General features: G+C 43.0%; 1 protein-coding gene across 1 annotated transcript in view; it reads right to left on the bottom strand.

Annotated features, from left to right (window-relative positions):
* Positions 1-20,918, bottom strand: part of API5 (apoptosis inhibitor 5) — a 174,786-nt gene that overhangs the window by 16,183 nt on the left and 137,685 nt on the right. The window contains exon 2 of the mRNA XM_009895694.1: positions 4,081-4,223. Within this exon, the coding sequence (XP_009893996.1) occupies positions 4,081-4,223 (143 nt within the window). The remainder of the gene's footprint in view (positions 1-4,080; positions 4,224-20,918) is intronic.

Here is a 20,918-nt window from a genome sequence, read left to right as displayed (position 1 = left end):
GACCGCCCCCCCGAGCGGCGTGGCGGTGCACCTGCCGCGCCGCATTAAAGGCTGGGGGGGGACGGAGCGGGAGCGTGGGTGTGGGTGCGCGGAGCGCATCCGTTGTGTATCAATGGAGCTTAGGTGATATTAAAAAGCAATTCAATCTAAACAGGAGTGCCCCGGCTCCTGCGTGGCGGTTCGTCTCCGGGCTTTCGTAATCGGACAAACGCCTGGTGTTGAACACGTTTCAAAATTAGGTGGTTTTTAACCCTCAACCTCGAGCCGTGGCGCCCAGCGGCTTTTCCTGCTGTCAGGGGAGTGGTACGGGATGTGTGTGTGTGTTTGCTCAGGGATGTGCCATGTCCTTTACCTTTTGCAACCTTGCTTTTTTTTCTTCTTTTTTTTTTTTTCGCCCCGTGAGCTTTTCTTTGCACTCCTCGTTTCCCTAATTGCTACTCGTTTCTGCATCCCTTTTTGTCTCTCGTGTACAAATACTATGAAAGACGTACGGGAAGTGGCTGTCATACACTGGGCTCCTGATGCAAGAAGCAGATGGTTTCCCACGATTTGGTGACTTTCCTCTTTTCCCGCAGAGGAAAATGCCCCCTAATTCCAGTATATAGAAACCAAAGTATCTGCAACTAATGACAATGGAGGCAGCACACACAGAGGAGGCTCAAATGACCTTTTTTCATTCTGAGGGTGGTGACGCACTGGAGCAATTTGCCCAGGGAAGTTGTGGATGCCCCATCCCTGGAGGTGTTCAAGGCCAGGCTGAATGGGGCTTTAAGCAACCTGGTCTAGTGGGAGGTGTCCCTTACTGTGGCAAGAGGGCTGGAACTAGATGATCTTTAAGGTCCCTTCAAACCTAAACCATTCAATCATTCTATGACCTAAATAGAAATTGTGGCAAAAGTTAAAAGGTTGTAGCCATGTCTTCCCCTCATTCTGAAGATGCTTGAGCATCCTGCTGATTTCACAGGCACTTACAACGAAAGAGGATTCCCCTCACGTCAGCCTGAGGCTGAGCTAGGCAAAACGTTGGACTTTTCTTTCATATGCTTTCCAGCAGGATGAAGGGTGCTTTCGGAGGCGTTTGAAGCCCTGGTCTCTCTCCAGAGCCCATGCAGGCAGGCAGCAGGGATGTACAGCGGCATCAATCATTTACCTTCCTTTTGTTGTTCCTTTGTTCTCACAGTGTTTCAGCAAGTGCCAGCAGGGACTGCATCAGTCACCTCTGTCCCCCTCTTTGAATTGAGGCCCAGTGCTTTTACCTGTCTGCAGCTGTATTCATGTGGTTCTTGCAAGCTCTGATGGGGTCTGAGAGTGCGGAGGCTTATGGCTGCTGCCAGATCTGGGAGAGCACTAAATCATGGTGTGCTTGTGACCATCGCATTTACCCAAAGTAATCTTCTTAAAAGAATATGCTGGCTAATCTTAGTAGTGGGAACAAAATGTTAACATGAAAGAAGAATATTTTTAATGCATCCATGGAGCTACACGCATGACTAGCTCACCTGAACCTTTCATTTTCTAGGAAGAAGCAGCTTCCTCAGGCAGCCTGGCGGATATTAAGAGATGTCAATCTCTTGCCCTCCAGCATCTTCCAGGCAGCATCTGCTCTGAATGCAGATTTTACAAACTCTTTATAATCATCTTTATCAGCACTGCCATGGCAAGCTTTTACAACTTGGCCAGAAAGGAGGAAAGATGAACCTCCCATTTAATTACTTTTTAACCCCCACGTAATGTTTACACAGATGGAGGTGCCTTGTTATCTCCTTCTCTTGCTTGTTTCCTCAACAGCATGCTATTAAGCTGTGATTACATTCTATAGCAAACATTGATAACCAGATAAATATGTAGCATTTATACATTACTGTATGAGAGCCGTGGAGAAAAAAGTGGAGGAAAAAAAAGAGAAGTAGGCATGGATGATAGTGGGTGTGAGAAGGGTTGTGCCTCCCAGGAAGGACTGGAACTCCATGGCGGATCTGAACAAGCAACTGAGATACCAGAGAGTGATGGAAAAGGAAGGTGACCTCAACTGTTGGCCTTGGGATGCACTACAGGGAGATTAATGGGTGGGGTGGGACGGTAAGCAATGGCAAAATACTCTAATGCCATTATATATATTTATTATACTAAGTTTATATGTAATATTTTAATCACATTTATATGTATTGTTTTATAATATATATTGTACCATAATACTTTGTTCTTCTTCCATGTCTTTTGGTTTTTCTTTCACCTGTTTCTTTGTTGCTTTACATCATTCTTACCTTTGCTTTTTCTCTCCTTACAACAATTTGTATTTTCCAGTCTCTAGTTTTCACCTTACTCATATATGAAATATTTTTTTTTATAATGAACCTGTTTAAAATTAATCACCATTAGTCTTTAGCATTAATATGGAAGGAACATGAATGAAGAGCTGACAGTGTTAAACATCTAGGAGACATTGTTTGAAATTACTTTTCAAAGTTAGTCAGGGATCTCTTGGTCTGTTACAGTTGGGATATCTTTGGAAATGTATTCATAGAAACTCAAAAGCTTGAAATGCACATTTGAGTGTGGCAACATAGTTTTTTTAGACTCTGCAGTGCAAGCCTCCTAGTTTCATGAAACATGAGTAATCTGGCCATCAGTCAGGATTTTCCTCTCTTCTTTCTTCTCAATCTCCTCACGCTAATGCATGTGGGCATAACCCTATGGTAAGTTACAGACTCATTTGATAATGAAGTGTTACTGTTATACATTTGAATTCCATGCCTGTACACTGCCCACTGTGGAAATGTACATCCATGTACACTGGAATCATTGCAGAGCTCTGCACAATTTTCAGCAGGTTCTCCAGAGGAAGAATAATTTACTTGTGAAATCATTGAAATTATCTTTTCTCCTCAGAGGAAAAAGTTATCATTCTTGTTCCACAGCTGCCCTGGTGTTTGGTGGAGGACAGGCTCCAGACAAAGCCATAGGCAGGGGCAATAAGAGACTTCTATTATGATCATGACAGAAAGAGAAGACATGCTTAATGAAAGTTTCACACTGGAAGAGTGGTTTAATCACATGAATTCTCAGGTACCAAACCTGGAAGGTTTCTGTGGACCAGATCCCCAGTGGATATTAAAGTGTCTGAAATTGAGACCATTTGTCAGTTTATGCCAGACCAGCAATCAGTCCTAAATTCTTCTACTTTTCTGTTTCTTGTTCTGTAGAATTGGGCTTGAGTCACCAACAGAGCTTAGTTTAACCAAGGAAGGGATATAGCAATTATCCCCCATCCATCTTAAAAAATTCTTAGTGTTTCTCAGGAAAAGGTGTCCAGATATCACGGGGGAATACAGTGAACGCATACAAACATTCAGAGATGTAAAGCCTTTTATTGGCCCACATTAAAGGTACCTTGCATGGTTATAAGCATCTAACTGCTGTCTCCAGCCATGCACAGATTTCCCCCAGATTCCTTCTGATGTAACCCGATTTTCTTGCAAAATTTCTCCGTGGCAAGGCTGCCTGCTTATTTTTTCCCAGAGGAATGGCAGCTTCTGAGCCTGGTGTGAGGACAAGCAGCCCAGGCCCCGCAGTGCAGGACTGGCAGTGTAGGACCCACAGGCCAGGCCCTGCAGTAGCCCAAAACTGGCAGCCCAATACCCAGGGCTCAACACCCACAGCACAGGCTCTGCAGCCCAGGGCCTGCAGCCCAGGCCCTGTAGCCCAAGCCCCTTACCCAAGGACCTGCAGCCCAGGCCCTTCAGCCCACGCCCCACAGCGCAGGCTCTATAGCCCAGGCCCCTTAGCTGAAGCCCCACAGCGTAGGCCCCTTAGCTGAAGCCCTACAGCGCAGGCCCTGCAGCCCAGGCCCCGTACCCCAGGCGCCTTAGCCAAGGACCTGTAGCCCAGGCCCCCCAGCACAGGCTCCACAGCCCAGGCCCTTCATCTCAGGCCCCACAGCGCAGGCCCTGCAGCCCAGGCCCTCCAGTGCAGGCCCTCCAGCCCAGGCCCCTTAGCTGAGGCCCCTTAGCCCAGGCCCTTCAGCCCAGGCCCCACAGCCCAGGCTCTTCAGCCCAGGCCCTTTAACCCAGGCCCACCAGCCCAGGCGCCGCAGTGCAGGCCCCGCAGCCCAGGCCCCTTAGCCGAGGCCCCGCAGCCGCAGCGGCAGCAGGCGGCGCTCTGTCCCCGCAGATGCTGCCGGTCGCTCCCAGCGCGGCTCCCGCCGGCGCTGCCAGGTTCCCGCTCTGAAAAGAGAAGGGGTCTAATCAAGTGGTATCAGCTCCCATAAACAGAACAATACCGAGCCTTTATTAAATGATTTCCTTGCAGTATTGAGAACTGTGTTGCGTTGCCGTCTGAAAAAAACTCTTGTTAGGCTGTTAAAGTGACATCTCCAAATTCAGATGGAAAATGAGATTAGAGAAATAAAGTTGGGTCGTCCCCCCGTCCCCCCCGTTTGCCACCTTTGTACATGTAATAGCAATCTGATTGTACCTGTCTTATTGTTTATCCTGTTACAGCGTGTGGTAATTTTAGAGTATCCTTTTAAATGATTTGTGAGCATGTTAGTAATGCTTACTCTGTTCTGTAGTTCAGAAGCCACCATAGCCCTGACAAAGCATTTGTGCCTTGCATGTTAACTACAGCTAATTGGCACTATTATTTGCAGCCCAGAATTTTGTGTGCCTTTCCACACAGGCAAGGTTGTGTAAAGACTCAGCCCTTGCCAGAGTCAATTTGATTCTCTTGTTTGTGTGGAACATTCATGCAGCACTAATAGAGAGGAAAAATCTCGAAGGGTAGAAAAATGTGTCTGTGAAATATAATATTGGGCAAAAAGACTTAAAAATGGATGTAGCATCTACAAATTGTTCAACTCAAAGAGCACCTATGGAAGGAGGACAGATGACTCGTTTATACTGAGTTTATTCTACTTCTGTTGAAAAGTTCCACACGTATACGATGCTGGTCAGGGCAAATTAATGGGGCAGATAATGAGTATACCATCCTCCTTTTGAGAAGATATAAAATGATTGGGATGTTATGTTTCTACGGGCTCAAGTTTGGATGCATTGTGCCTCTCTGCTAGCATGGTCGTCATTGACTTGCCATGCCATGATACCTTCTACCTCCTGGGACGTTTTTAACATGAGCTGGCTGCTTCTCTGGGCTCACTCAGGCAGGTTTCATCTCTGAATTCTGACTCCAAGCATTTGCATTTCCATGGTGCTAGTTCAAGGTCAGTATACTGGAGCAGGGCAGCAGTAGCCCAGAAGTACCCACTGCTTACTTTCAGCCAGTTTCTAGACTCCTGGCAAGGAGGAGGTTCATTCAGAGGCCCTTGGGAAGGCAGACTGTGAGGAGGATGTTTAGAAAGTTGTAATGAAATGGGCAAAGGGAGGCTGAAGAGTAAGGATATGGAAAATGCAACAGTTTGTAGGAAACCCCCTGGAAGGGCATTGAAACACCAGGAGCTCTGGGACTGACTGTCATACTGACAAGGAAGAGGTCTTGGTCATCCAGGTACAAGAGCTAGAGATGAACTGGTGGTGTGCTTGCAATGCTGAAGTAATCCCTTATGAGCATTGGGGAAGGAACCCCTTTCTGTACTTGTCTTTCTTTTTATCATTGCTCTTCATATGATTATACATCAGTGCCAATAACTACTGTGATTCACTATGGGATTTTCTATCCTGTCATTCTAGCCTGTGTAACTAAAGGAATAACTGTGTTTGCTTTTCATACTTGCAAAAACCCCTTTCACTTCTACGCAATCATTAAAAAGGAAAGTTACTGTTTTCGAAAATGTTTTGAATTAAACATGAGCGTAGTTGAAAAGTGGTAATAATATTTTTAGGAAACTTTCAAAAGGGAAGTTCTATAAAATATACTTTCCAAACTTTGGAGTGTGGCTAGACATGAAACTTTCAATGTAATTTCATATGAATATTCATGGCACATTTCATGAAATATTTCCTGCCATTCCGAGGAAGTATTTCCACAACTTGAATAAGATATGACTCTGGAATCACACAAATCAGACCATATAAAATACTGATCTGATGTTTTGTGAAATATTTCAAATAACTACATAAAATATTTGTGCTACCATCCATGAAGTATTCACTCTCAATACCCTGTTGAAGTCTTGAAATTCATAGCAATATTCATGGAATATTACACAAAGAAAGCAACACAGACCCAAGTTTAATCAAACTTAAGTATAAAATCAGCAAAAGCAGAAACATAAGGCGCACTTGAGTATGTCCCAAGCAACTGTCACTTTGAAGAAGGAATTGTGCACTTCTACCACCCAGCACTCACAGAGTATTTCCACCTTGTTCTCACAAGCATTGGGTGAAACTCGGCACTTCGAATAACAGCAGGTAGTGCTCCACAGCATTTTCATTTACTATGAGGCAGCAACATTTCCTCTTTTGACACTCGGTTGCTTTCTAATGTTATCCTTTAGCTACAAATAATTAAACAACTTCTTTCTAGCATGCATGTTATCAAGTAAAAGATTTAATCACACATAAAGAATGAGCAGTCTCTCCAGAATTACAGGGAGAATACCCACAACATTAATGTCTGTTACGGTGATAGGAACAAATCAGCAGTTTTGTTGAATATGAGTTTGAGAGCCCCTGGCATTATCCGAGTCAGGACTGTTCCTAGACCATCTGCATTCATATTATAAGTCTGCCATTGTACTCATTCAGGTATTGCAGCCCTAGGCAAGGGTACCCATTTCTACTAACAGCCGCTGACATCTTGTGCAAGAGAAAGAATAGACATCCAACATTTCTTTTTTTCAGACTCCCAACCATGTGTGTACAAAGCCCTCAACAAGCTCTGAACATTGGCCAACATCGTAACATCTGTCGATACTACCTTTTTAATGCCACTGCCCACCACCAACACAGAAGTCCGATCTGTGTGCACCACACTGAGCCAGGGCAAACAAACACAGCACATTTACCCTCAGGAGCTCTGGTGCTTGGGCAGGCAGCAGTGACTTTGAACTGAACCTACACAGACATCCAAAAATTTCGTCTGTCTTGCCTGGAAATTCAGTAGATGCTCATGGTTGTCCCAGGACCTTCCCCACCGTTTGCCTCTTGCTTGATAAATTCAGAACCAGCATTTCAGCTATGGATGCTGACCCAGCTCCCATGCTGAGCAGCCTGATGTCCTGTGCCTTCCAGGGCTCCTGAGGCTGCTGCTGGTGAGACAGCTGTTACCACCGCTTCCAAAACCATGTGAGAGCTGCTCCACAGCACAGCGTCATATTGGCAATGCTGAAGCCGCATGGCAGCAAGCTGTGAAGACTTCTCCACAACTTCTTTTTATCTGCAGTGGCATTTGCAATGGTTTGGAGCACTGTTTTCATCTATGCTGCCTGATAAGAGTGTGAAAATGACACTGGCTATGCAGAAGGAGCTAGACGGTGACAAAAGAAAAGAATCATGAAGATCTGATGTTTGTTTTTAGCTGGTTTTGGCAATGTTCTCCAGAGGTACTTCAGAAAAATTCCAGCAGTGGGAGTGGAATACCTGGAATACTTGGAATATGTGTTCAAAGTAGCACATGAAAAGTCCCTGCCACCTGGATGAAATACTGGGGGCTGTAGAAGGCTGTGTAAATACAGCTACAGAAACGACAGTTTGCAATACTTATTGTGCCCCAAATTGTAGTTTGAAATAGTAGAGAATCCCTTTCTGCTTGGAACTTGACTAGATTTGAATTAAGTAGTAATCCTCTATCACTCTGAACCACTCTAATGAGAAACATCGTCCTAAGTAGATTCAGGCCTTTGTTACATTGGGAAAAGTTTGATGGTAATTTCTACCTCCAGTTACCCTAAAAAAAATGCAAAATATTCTTTTACCTTCTCCCATTTCTTGAATTAGAGAAATTAGACTGCCAAAGAGTTTTATTCTGGCACAACTCTAAGACTTTTGTTGTTATGGGGATGTCAGTTAATGGCATAGTTTGTTATGTTCTTGACATAGCTGAGCCAGCTAAACTTTTGCATGTAGACCAAATCTTACACTAATCTGAAAGCTCATAAAAATAGGAACTGGGCTTTCTGTTTAATAAACTGTCTTCTGAAAACTTCCCTGTACTCCTTAATGCTTTTCTCCTCAATACAATACTGTACAAGTAAATGAATGTACAGGCGTGTATTGTATACATACAGATTGGAAGATGTAGTAAACCACACAGGTTTTGTTAATGCACACAGGTGTAAGCAACTTGAACTTCACTGGCGTAGCTGGCTGCATGCAGATCCTTCAGGTGCATGTTGTAAGGTACAGGCTGTTCCTGCACCATGTATGATCTGCAAAGACACTCATGTATAACATAATGCACACATACATACATATATAAAATATCTGGCATCATGTACATGCCAAATGTATAGGCATGTGTGTAATGCTAGCCTGAATGCATGATTACATATTTTGTTGGGTAAATGTTTTATACTTTGTATGCTCGTGTGTCCTAAATTTGCGGAAGTGTACAGAATTCCATGAAAAGATTTTAGAGTATGTAATGTGATGCATACATGTGACTTAAAGCCCGGAAAGCATCTTTGTGAGCATGTCTAACTATACTGCATTGACAATTCTACCTTTCCCATTACAAATATTTTTTAATTATTTAAATACTCAGTAGAGTTCTCCCATGCCTACCAGGGAAGTTAGGATTGCTAAAGGACTGCAAAAAACCCTGGAGAGGAACAGATATTACAGCATTTTCCTAGATGTTTTGCACTGGAGCTCTGCAGCTGTCTCCTCTACCCCAAGAATCTGTGTTCCTTGGAGCACATGAATATTCTGTGCTGAGTAGAAACCCTTGCTGTCTGCCAGCAAAATGTTGACAGTGCCCTTTGTTGGCTTCCCCAGGGAGTTCATGCAAATCACTTTGAAATACAACAAACCATAGGATCCCTAAATGCTTCTAAACAAGACCAAATTAGAAAAAGGCTTCACATTGAAAACATAATTTTCAATTAGTGTCTATTCAGTGGGAATGAGAATGGGGCGGGGGAGAGCTGGCATGTGAGATAAGCTGGATTTGTTAACATGCTTTGAAAATGCTTGCTGGCTAGCATGCCTTCTTTCCCTTGCAAATGCTCACCTTGCTGTAATTTGGTGACATTTCCACAGTTGCAATATGCTCTGCTCTTGTACTTCAGGCAGAAATGAACTCTGCCCAGCAGGAGGTAGACTTGAGACAACCATCAGCAGACTGCATTTATGTGTCATGTACACAGGTGAGCATTGCTGTGCCAGCTGAAAGCTGGGAAAGATACAAGTCATGTCTCTCCTCGGTCCATCCCTATTAGTATCAACCAGTACGTTTATAAGAGCACTGAACAGGGAAGCTGATGACTGAATGGCCAGAGACCAAAGTGACATCTCGTTCCCTCCGGAACAGCACAGTGTGTCTTTGGTATAACTGTTGTGGGAGGTGGCTTTTCTATGGATAGACAGTGCTAGTCTGCAGGAATGGGGACCATTCACTAACTGAGTCTGTTTTGTCAGTGCAAAATGACAGAGGAAGAGAAGCAAGTTAGTTGCTGCTGCAGCTATAACTACTAGAAGGAGAGGCATGAAGTACGTCATAATTAGCTACCATTTCTTTTACCCCTTACTCATTTGTTCTCTCTACTCTCCAACATGTGGCAGCATTAAGCATTTTTCCTAGTTTTATGAATAAGGGTGAACGTACCTGATCCTTTTCTCCCTGCTTTGGTTTGCTTGCTCATGCTACTTTGACTTGGACCTCCTTTAGAAGACCTCCTTGCCTTATCTCATTTTCTCGTTCCCTTCTCACCTTGTTTTGCTTTGTAACTTGTTGTTGCTCTTGTTAGAAATCACCCATTCCCTGCCCTTAATCTCAGGAAATATCAGCCTTGCCACCTCTTGCCACACCTGTGCCATGATACTCGCCCAGTGTATGGAGTGGCCCTTCCCTGTGTACATCTGTTTGTGCTGCATACGTTATCTGCCCTCTCTCTGGCATTTCAAGGCACTATGCTTGAGATGCTCTTTTACATCTGTCTGCGTATTCCTGGGACCGCAGGAACTCATTAGATCCGGTCCTCTCAGCTCATCACCTGGCCAGCTGTTCTGTCCCTGCTCATCTCGCTGCAGCCTGCCCCTGAGATGAGGAGTGCTGCCTCAGGCCCATAGCGCTCATTTCCTCACCTTCATTTTCTGTTCTGGCATCGGGGAGTGAGACATTGATGGTATTGGTAATGAATAGGAGAATCAGCATAGAACTTACTGGAATAAGCAATCTTAAAATTCCTTTATCAAAGCAAAGGCCAGCTGTCATCTGGTATTTCCAGGCTTTTTCTGTCAAGACATGGAAGTTATTAGACACTCACTAGTTATGCCCACTGTGGTGAAACTGTGAAGATTTTGTGACACTTTTATGAACTCTGTACATGGTTGAGTTTCCCTGCTTTTTCAAAGGGAAAGAACTAATTAAAGTATGGACCTGCGCAGGTGACAGGGAAATGTGGGGAATATACATATAATGTTTATCAGGCAGTGAAAGGACTTTTGTGTGGTATGTGATGACTACATTTCAGTGAAGACAAGGGTATGTCTTAATTTTTAATAGTGGAAATGAGAATAAAGGAACCTTACAATGAAAAGTTTTTAAGAAAGTACTTTTAACTTTTTAGAACTTTTAAAAAACTTTTGAAGAAGGACATAAAGATATATTTTAAGGATTTCTTAAAGAAATATGAGTATTTAATAGGTTCACCTGCTGACAAAACCTTTCCTAACTATGCCATGTGCCTTTGCACTCAGGTATTCTTTCTGCAGTGTTTGACAAAAAATAGGCTATTTTGCTTTAGACATACTTGCCTATGTGCTTTTCACCTCTAAATTTCTTGACCTCCCTTAAAAGCATGCGCTTTCTGTGCATGACTGCTTTGGGTCAGTTTTGTGTGGGCCATGTTACCTATCTGTCCAGTTCCTTCCTATGATAAAATACACTAAAATTTAACTTTCAGAAGTAGACAGGAATGCTGCAGAAAGGTTAGTCTACTGAATATAAATATAAAGAAATTATTGTAATACACCTACAGAGAAATATCAACATTGTATTTAAAGCAAAGTAAGTATAAGAGGAATTTCCTGGTAAGTCAGGCCATTACTGGAACACTCCAGATAAATCTAGCACTAAACTTCCCTTTTCTTACTTCTTTTATTCCCCTAAATTTTCCATTCCATCATTTTCCTGATGCCCTGTAAAAGCTGCTGAAACCAGTCTAGAAGTTGTTCACTTATCATTTTCTGCCAACGCTTTAACTCTTAATTTACTTTTCACATTCCTTCTTTGTTCCTCTCATCTCTTTTCCAAAGCTCAGAGGCCAGGGGAGATCATTATGTACACCCTCTTGTTATCTTTTAACATCTTTGACAGAATGGTACCTCAACTCTGTAAACTGGCCTTTTTCCTGTCTTCCCCAACATCTCATCTGTAACATACTCCAAATGAGCACCAGCTCCTTGATGTGGTGCCTCTTCTGTCTCTGCAGCCTTTAGAGAATCCCAGCAACTGGTTCTCTAGTATAATCATGTCCTTTCGTAATGAAAATCTGCAATTACAATACACTCTTACACATGCTTTGTAAAACTCAGTATAATACACACTAAAAGTGCAATATTTGCTTTAGAACAATGTTACACGCATCACATTATCTCACGACAGATTGGGAGAGGCACAATGGCTTGACCTCAGTTCCCACTTTGTCTTTTTCAAAATGTGTGAACCAGTGACTAGTGAAGATAAGCTTAAACCATGACACTGAAGGTGAGCAAAGTTTGTGGCAAAGTTTGTGAACTGGCTAAACTTTTTCACTTACCAACTCACTCCTCTTTCCACTCTGAGTTTGTGACAACAGGGAGCCACTGAAACACCCTCTCAGCTTGTACCTAGTGCTGACCAAAACAGCTATTTCTCAGTCCAGATTGAAAAAGCTTGATGAGAAGATCCTCTGCAGCTGTGGATCTCTTCTTTGGTTGTTTGATGCAGCACTGAGAATCACCTCCTGTAGGGAGCAAGCAGGGAGCAGCCCTCTTTAGCTTAGGACACAGTCTGGGCTTTGGCTTCTGGCATGGGTTCAAATGTCTTGATTACTTCCTGCTTATAGTTTAGCTAATAATACAATCTGGAGCATGAAGAGATCTGAAAGAGAGACTTATGCTTCCCCTATTAAGATACACACAGAAATATCAGCCACTGGCAAGGAAACAGCAAAAGGTTAAACTGCTTAACGTGCACTCTACAGAAGTTTACAATACAGACTGTTTCCTCATTAGTCTTACCAGTCCCAGCAAGCCATTCCAGCTAATCCCTTTCTCTTGCCACTGAATTTGGCTCTCCTGGCAGCCAAGTCAACTAGCAATGGGTTATTTATATGTAACTTGCAAAGGAGCAAGGCAAAATTAAATGTCCGAATCACAAATTGAACAGAGAGTTCCAAGTTTCTGGAAAACTCTGGTTTTCTCAGAACTCTCCATGTCATAGATGAACACCTCTCATATGCTGTGCAAAACAGGAATTCAGCTGGTCTGTTCCCTCTTCTGGATTTGTTTAGCCTTTCCTGGAGCCAACAGGCAACCTAGTCAAATGTCATCTTGAATATACTTCAAGTGATATATAAAGGGGACATTTCAACCAGTCTTGATTATTCAAGATCCATGGGCATTTTTTGACCATGCTGGTGCTCAAATCAAATCTCAGTTCTCATAGTCCCTCTTTATATGTGAAACACGAATGTGAATCTCTTGCATCAGATATTTACATGTAACCCTTTCCCACCTGGATGCCAGAAAAGTTTGGAGTCAGAGATGAACTGAACCAAAATTTTTGGTTCATCCCTGTTAAAAGCCTGCGTAACTTCAGTTGCATTTTTAATTGTAAACAGGCTGTGGGTTTTTCTGTGCTCTTCTGAACAGCTTTCTCCCCTGTGTTCACTGTATTTCATTGGCAAGTCAAAGGATTTATGAAAGGGATTATATGACATTGTTGCCTGTGATAGCAGAGGACTGGACTCAATGACCTCGGCAGTCCCTGCCAATCCTATGTCCCTATTTTCCTGTGATTCCTGTAGAGCATGTAAATTATATAGGGATTGCTGGCATGAAAGCCACAATGCTAATCTTTTTTATTATTGCTTATCCATATCATAGCACTTGGATTTTTTGTTGTCTTGCTGCTTATACTGTCATTTAAGCTAACCCATAAAGGGTCTCAGAACTCAACTAAATCAGAATTGAAAAGCTTGAAGTTCATTTCGCACAGATGTGAAATGGTTACCTAGGCAGGGGGAGATCAGTCCCCCATGTATATTTTGATACACCAAAGCTCCAAAGCCGTATTTGGGCTGTTGGTCTGTGAAGTGTCCTCTTTCAAAGATTTAACGCTTCAAAGTATAGACACCCCTGTGCAAACAAAGGATTAGGATGTTCCAGGCAGAGGATTATAAATGCAGGAGAACTTTCGCGCAATGAAGAGCTTCTTTGCAAGAGAATTGTCATCGTAAATAGACACGCAGTTCTGAAAGCAAATCAACTAATGAAGTCAGGTTTCCAATGGTTTTGTGTATTGTGGTTGGGTTTTCTACTATCTGTTAACATACAAACTGCAGGTGAGGCATTTCAGACAGCTTTCTTCCTGTGGACTATCTAATGTTGAGTGAGGATGACCACATCTCAAAAATCCTTGTTCTCTCAGATAGGAAAAATACCAGGTAAGAGCAAAATTTACTTCCCAGCATTGCCACTGGGGCACACTAACCATGAGAGAGAAGCTGTAGTCTTTCCTCCCATCTGTCTGTTTATATGGTCTGGTACAGTGCACTATCGTTTGATTCAGGAAGAAATGTGCTGCTATGTATCGCATCTGTATCGCGGGTCACAACCAGTTCTGCAGTTTAGCCGGGAGAAGTTAAAAATTTAGAGACGGGACTGCACATCTTTTCTATGAGATGTTGGCTGCTCTTACAAGTGCTTTTATGAGCCATGCTCTTCCTGCTTTCTGACACCCTGGAACTCATCACACAATAAGCATTTTTTTGTACTGATGAGGGTGTAAAAAAGCACTCGTGACCCACTCAAACATGTGAATCTTCAGCGTGCCTCTAAATAACTCTTCAGGTCTTTCATTATATTAAGGCCCCAAAGCGAGCATTTTGTTGGCCTCGGTGGAGCAGGGAAAATTAGATTGCTTTACACTGCATGGCTATTTTATTATAATAAATGCACTGAAGATTGAGCTCTTTAATTAATATCTGGGAAAGAAAGGGAAGGATCTACTATTGAAGCCCTTGGGCCATTTCAAGGAGAGGGTGAGAGTTAGAATAAGCTGGAGAAAAAGAAATAAAGCAGCTTCCTGAAAAACTTCCTCCTGAATACTCATTTTATGTCCAAACACCATGGGAAGCAGGATGGTTCTTTGGTGGAGGACACATCCCAGGAACATCACAGAGAGAAAATGATGGTGTTATCAGGATCAGCATCAGCTTTTGTCTTTCCTGAGTCCCTGTCTCTGAAGGTTCCCAAAGCAACTGAACAATGACAGTTTGGCCTTCTGCCCTCTGGAAATCTATGTGTAAATGTTGTGGTCTCCTTTTTCTACCTGTCAAAGTGAAGCACTGTAAGGTGACAGGGAAAGGTGACAGCAAGGAGATCAACAGACTCTGAAAATTTTTTCCTGCACGCTCTCTGCTTCCGTCTGTGGTGTGAATGCAGCTTGCCAGTTATTTGTATTTCCAAATTTAGAAAAAATCTACCCTGTTTTTGCTGGAGAACCAGAAAGGTGGACTGGCAACTTTCACAGTTTCAAATGGAGAGGCTGGGAGGTGTTATATTTCTGACACTTACAACCTTTCTCCCAGGCTGGGTGGCTAGTACCAGTGTAGGCCTCTTGCAGATGTAACACACGGCTCAAACACACAGAAAATTGGGAAAATTTAATACCTCCCAATGGAAACTGTGACAGGCAATACTTCCCTCATAAACACTCAGTTTTCATATGAAATAAAAGCATAAAGGAAGAAAGGACACAGCTAGTCTTCGGTAAAATACAACAAATTGAGTCAAGAACATGTGAATGGTAAATACAACACACTCTTCAGTCTCTTTTGCAGCTGTTATACATTCAGCCTCCCAAATTGCCAGCATAAACGCTTAACATTCAAGAGGCCCTTTTATACCACTTTTCCCCTTCCTGCTGCTGTGTCCACTTACATCTTGATGTCAGATATTATAATGTAAGGTCCAGGGATGCACCTGGGCTAGCTCACCTTGAGCTCAGAGGAGGAATGCTGCCTGACATTTACAAGGTGATATTTTGGTGTCACCAACATGCAGTCTCTTGCTGGTCTCACCACCAGGGCCCTAAAGCCGCCCACCATTTCATTACTACATCTAGTCTTGGAGCAGTTATCATCTCTACCCACTGTTTGTCTTGCTGTTCTATGTGTCAGTAGCACTAGCATCTAGCCAGCTCTTGCACGTCACTGTACTAAGGTGTTGGTGGGTTATATCCCCCTGGTGCTGCTTCTGCTACCTCAGCATTAACAAAATCAGCTATTATTGATTCACTGAACTGGAGTAATCCATGTCCTCATCACTGACTCTAGAAGTGTCTCCACACCAGTTCAAAAGATGTTTCACTTAACCCTCACGCACATCGGTTTCAGCTCCAGTGACTGTTGGATGGTACTGTGAAAACTGGTGATGGGGACGCGGTCCTGACAGGCTTTTCATCTTTGTATATTTTTATGTATCTTTCACTTTTAACTTAGGCCAATTAGACAGAACAGCTATATTGCTTCTGGTTTTGGTGCCTGCTGTGTGGGAATTAGTGGGGGTCAAAGGACAAAAGAGCACTGGGCAGTGCAGGCAGAATTCAGTCATTCTCATTCTTAACATCCGTAGGCTCTGAAGGAGCTGTTTCACCTTGGCTACATTACAGGCAGAATCAATCAAAAATGTTCGTGCTACCAGGTTCGGTGAAGTTTAAAAGGGCTGTGGTCCCGACCCACAAACTTAATTCAGATGAGCTATTCCAAGGACTCACTCACCCTTGGGAAAGTAGGCTTGCAGCTCCATCACGGACAGTGCAGTAAAATGGCACAACAGCTGCTGCTTGTGTTTTTTTCAGTTGTGTTCCAGAGAAGCTTGAGGAGGGGCAGGATGCTCAGGGATGACTTGAAGTAGCATCCTTTGGTAATTAAGGACTGGCTGAATGACTCTGACGCATTTCTGAAGCACTGAACTGAAGGACCAGGAGCAGATTCTCTTTTGGCATGCTAATAGAAGCCTGTGCTACCAGCAGCTCTGAAGAACCATGTAAATGCAAATGAAGCCAGATGAGTTTATGGAACAAATACCAAGTTTGTCTCTCATTCTCTTTGCTTTGATTTCTGCTACCAATTAAAGGATAAAAAACTTTTACAGTGCATATAAGTCCAATTAGATCTTGTAATGAAATCCTCAAGTGCTATCGAGGTGGAACTTGCAATAATTAGTTTTGATACATAAATAAAATTTCCAGATGCAATTTGTCCTTTTAAGCTCATGCTACTCTTTCAGTTCATAGTGTTTTATTATTTCACTGATGTGTGAGAAGTAACTTCCAACATTTCTGTTCCCTTGGTTCTTAGAGCCTCTATGCTAATTCATTAAAAAGAACTAGAATTAATGACAAATCTAATAAGCAATTATTCTAGTGGCAATGCTATGAATTCTAACTTTAAGAACAGGGGAAAAACAGTCATAGCTCCTTAGTTCTACACCTTCATCCATCCAGGGAAGGGCAAAGAAACTACTGATCACCAAGGCACTGAAGGCATGACATAGATTTGCAAGTGAACTGTCAAAAGCCATGACTGGCTGTGATGCTGTGCCTGGAGTTATGATGAGCGTTGTGAGCAGCTAATAATTTCACAGGCTGCAGTGAGGACCCTCTGCTTGGTGAGATTATTTGTACAAAACCCCTAATATCCGGCCCACATCCCCCTTTTTGGAAAAGGTTTAATGAAGTTATGCAGGTAGAGCTTAAACCATACATATTTAGTAGAACTTCTTCACTACACTCCGTTAAGACTCTTTTCCATTTAAACAAAGTAAGATACAGTCTTGTAGTTTACGCTGGGACAACAATACACAGAAAAGATGGTCTTTTGGCTAAGAAATGGCACAAGAAGTTAAGATCGATCAAGCCCCCTTTTCCATACTGCACGTGTTTCTGAGTTGACATAGACCATCACTTAGGGTGCGATTTTGGGGCATTAGCCTGTCCCTTCAGAGGAGTAATACTTTGTGCTGGCAGCAGCTTAGGTCATTCAGGTGCTTAAATCCCTGTTTGGAAGAAGCAATAAGGGAGTTAGACATCTATGTGATCTAAACTGCAGGCATAAAATTGCATATCCCGAAATGCTCCTTATTCACAACATGGAAATAATAATACTTCTGTACCTTATAGCTGTGTTGTGAAAAAAAAAAAAAAAAGAATATTTATAAGAAACATATGGAAATACAGATAAAAGTTGATTTAGTCATTCTTATACAGTAATGTTTTAGGGTGTATGTACCATGTGACTGAGTGACTGCATACAAAAGATAGGGAGATGCTCATGTCCTGCTTATCTTCAACAGCCATGGACATTCAAAGGGCAGGGGCTGTCAGAGTCTTGCAGGATTCAAGATACAGTATTGCAGATGCTACCAGGTCTGCCTCTTCTAAAAAGCTTTATGCCCAGGCTGCTGCATTTCTGCCTCAAAAGATGCTGGACTCCAGTCCTGGCTGCCTTATCAGTGTACTTCTCATGCTGTCTTCTTGCTTTCTCCTGACTGACACTCTGGGCAAGTAATCTTAGCTCTGTCAAAATAATTTAATGCTATATCCTCGCTGCATGTCTTGGGTTTTATCTTTGCTGCTGTAAAGGGAAACTCGGGTAAGGTTTGGGCATGTACATTTCAGACCCAAGTCAGTGCAGACAACAGAAGAGGGAAAGGCCAGGCTTATCACCCCAAAACACAGCCACAAGAAACCTTTCTGAGAAGCAATCCATCAACCTGCAAGGGGCTGGGGGTGGTGGAGGTGATACAACTGTGTGGCCTATACTCCATATAATCAACAACCCCTGTTGATTAAAACAACTGCCTGGCCCAAATACCACAGAAGTCCCTACGAAGGACTGCTCACCTGATTTGTTCTCTAAATATGTTTAAAGTTAATATGGGAGGGCCAAGCCACCTCTGCACCAGAGATAATGTTTGTGCCAATGGGAATATTTTCAGCACCCCAAATTGTGGATCCAGCCCAATTTATGCTGCCCACTTTAGCAATCTTACTAAAAATTGCACAGTCTTACTCTCTCTGACCACAACAGGATTGCATCAATTTCCACGGCTCTCAGTGGGGATGCACACAACTGGCTTCATTCTATCTAGTCTGAGATGTTTAAGTCAGGTACTTCCACTGGGGATCAAGGTATACCAAGATATCTATAATCAAGGGAAAGAAAGAGAGGCACCTCCAGAGGATAACTCAGATTTAGCTAGTGAGGTGCAGCTTTGTAGAAACATCCCTTAGATTAACAGAACATGACAGCTAACTGAAGTAACACCTGGAGTCCTGAAGCCATATAGATGCATTAACATGGCTTTGTATCCCAAATTTACAACTAAAGCACATCTCTAAAATGTGGCGGGTTTGAATGATGTACACTGTTTATGCACTCCTTCCAAAGTACAACTGGAGCCAAGCCAATTTAGAATGTTTCGGTACCTTGCAAATAACTGTCAGTGAATTCCCAGCTCGGAATACAGCTAATAGCAACATGGTTACAAAAGTCTGCTTTTCTTACAGCCAGCAGACAACAGGCATTTTTCATCCCAGGACTGTTTAGGCAGTGAAGATTCTGGCCATTCAATGCGATGCTCCTTAGCGTAATTTGCAATAAATTAGTGAAAACAAAAGAAAAAACTTGCTTATGGTCACTCTCAGCAATCATGACCATAATAAAAGGCCATTTATAAAATGAATCAATCAAAATTTCCTCTCTGAGAGAGCAAAAGAAATATCCAAGTACCAAAGATACTACATCTCATGAAAAAAACACGTTCTAAGGACATGTTACAGGCTACCATTTATAGGATATGCAAGCTTAGTTATCTTAAGAATTGCAGGGAATCTGAATATTCACTTCATGAGTCATTTTCATTCAGCAAAAAAAGGTGAAATGTCCTTTGCAAAACCACTGTCAGGAGCCAGGCTCTCTTTAGCAGCACAGCAATCCAAGGTGTCTGGTTTCAGCGCTTATTAGAAAGTCTGTAAAAACAAAACAGCATGTGCGTGAAGTCCCAGTGCTCGGAAGCAGCCCGGCAGTATCCGCTTAGCCCACGCGCACAGCCCTGGCAGCCAGCAGGGACGTGGGGGTTGGATTGTGACCCCAGATCTGCCAAACCAAAGCAGAGCATTCCTCAGCTTGGAAGAGGAGGTACACCAGCAGTGGGCATTTCCAGTGTTCTCAAGGAGAAAAAGGGAACTGGATGATAATGTCCCAGAGCAGAAGTAATCATTTTCCTTTTTTCACTTTTTAAAAAATGTGCAGACCTGTAGTGACACACAGCTTCCCTGAGGTTATCCCTCCCTAGCCAGACCCTTAGAGAATGGTAAGATGGGTGACAAAAGGCATCAAGGACAACAGCGCATTCAGTCCTTGTGTGACGATGGCGCCCACTCTCAGTCAGAAATGGCAAAACTCCCAGCTCACGCTCGATTTCCCCATGTCCTTGGCAGGGTGGTGTGGACAATGCGCTGGAGGGGAGCTGCATACCGCAATTCCAGCCAACAGCAGTGTGCTGTGGTGTCTTATCCCCTTGGTCAAATAATGATAGAATTAAAACAGGAGCGGAGGTGCTAATAGACACACAAAATAGGACCTTTTTTTTTCACACACACAGAGCTCTTCCTTCTCCCTCATCACAGAGATTTGCTCAAACCTGCAAACGTGCTTTTAATTGAAGAGTCTAAACCATCCATCATATAAAAAAGCTTGCCACATTCTGCACTGCCTACCAGATGCTTATGAGGAAAAAATAGAAAGTACCAAAGGAGCATATGAATTGAATTGTATTGAAAATTTACCCAGTCAATCTTTCGGGACCAATTCTTGTCTCTCAGAACTGATTTCACTGCACTATTTGTCTTGGTAATATAACCAGAAGTGCTTTCTTCCTTCTGGGAATTGAAATGCCTCTTGCTGTAACCTCTCCTGCACAGTAGCTGAAAACACAGGGACTGTATTACCTACCGGGCAAATTCTCAGCCATTAAAACCTTTCTGTTCTCCTTCATGGCCCACTTTAAGGTACTCTCTGTTCTTAAAAGAAAAGACAGCTGTTGGGCCCATTAAATGATTCCTTCAGAGATGTCCAATCCAGTCTATGCCAGAAGTAACGTTCCCTACTGTCCAGCAGTGGAAAGAGATAAGATTGTGATGGGCCATGAAATAGCAGCCTTTGCACAGAGTTTGATCACCAGATCCAGTTGAACGTTGCTGATATTTTACTTTGTTCCCAAAGAAAAACCGATTTACTTGTAGCTGAAGCCTCTAGTAAGCAGTGTATTTCTGAAACTGCAGAGTTTTCATTGCTGTTAACACAGAACCAGGAGCGGGATGGGAAATTCTGGCTTGCTGTCAAATTTCAGTGTGTTGCCTCAGCCAGACTGAACTAAGCTCTGTGGGCTCAGACAGCAGTAATCTGAAGATTACATTCCTCTATCTAAGCAGTATCAGCCTCTTGCATCTTGGGGCCACTCTCACGGGCCGTTGTAGCAACTGCTTTGCCGGTACAAGAGTGCAGAATGGAGGCTGGATCGGCTTAGAGC

Source organism: Charadrius vociferus, unplaced genomic scaffold, assembly GCF_000708025.1.
Source record: "Charadrius vociferus isolate BGI_N301 unplaced genomic scaffold, ASM70802v2 scaffold111, whole genome shotgun sequence".
In the NCBI taxonomy this organism is placed as follows: domain Eukaryota; kingdom Metazoa; phylum Chordata; class Aves; order Charadriiformes; family Charadriidae; genus Charadrius; species Charadrius vociferus.
Note: the sequence above shows the minus strand (reverse complement) of the source record. Positions and strands in the feature narration are given on the sequence as shown.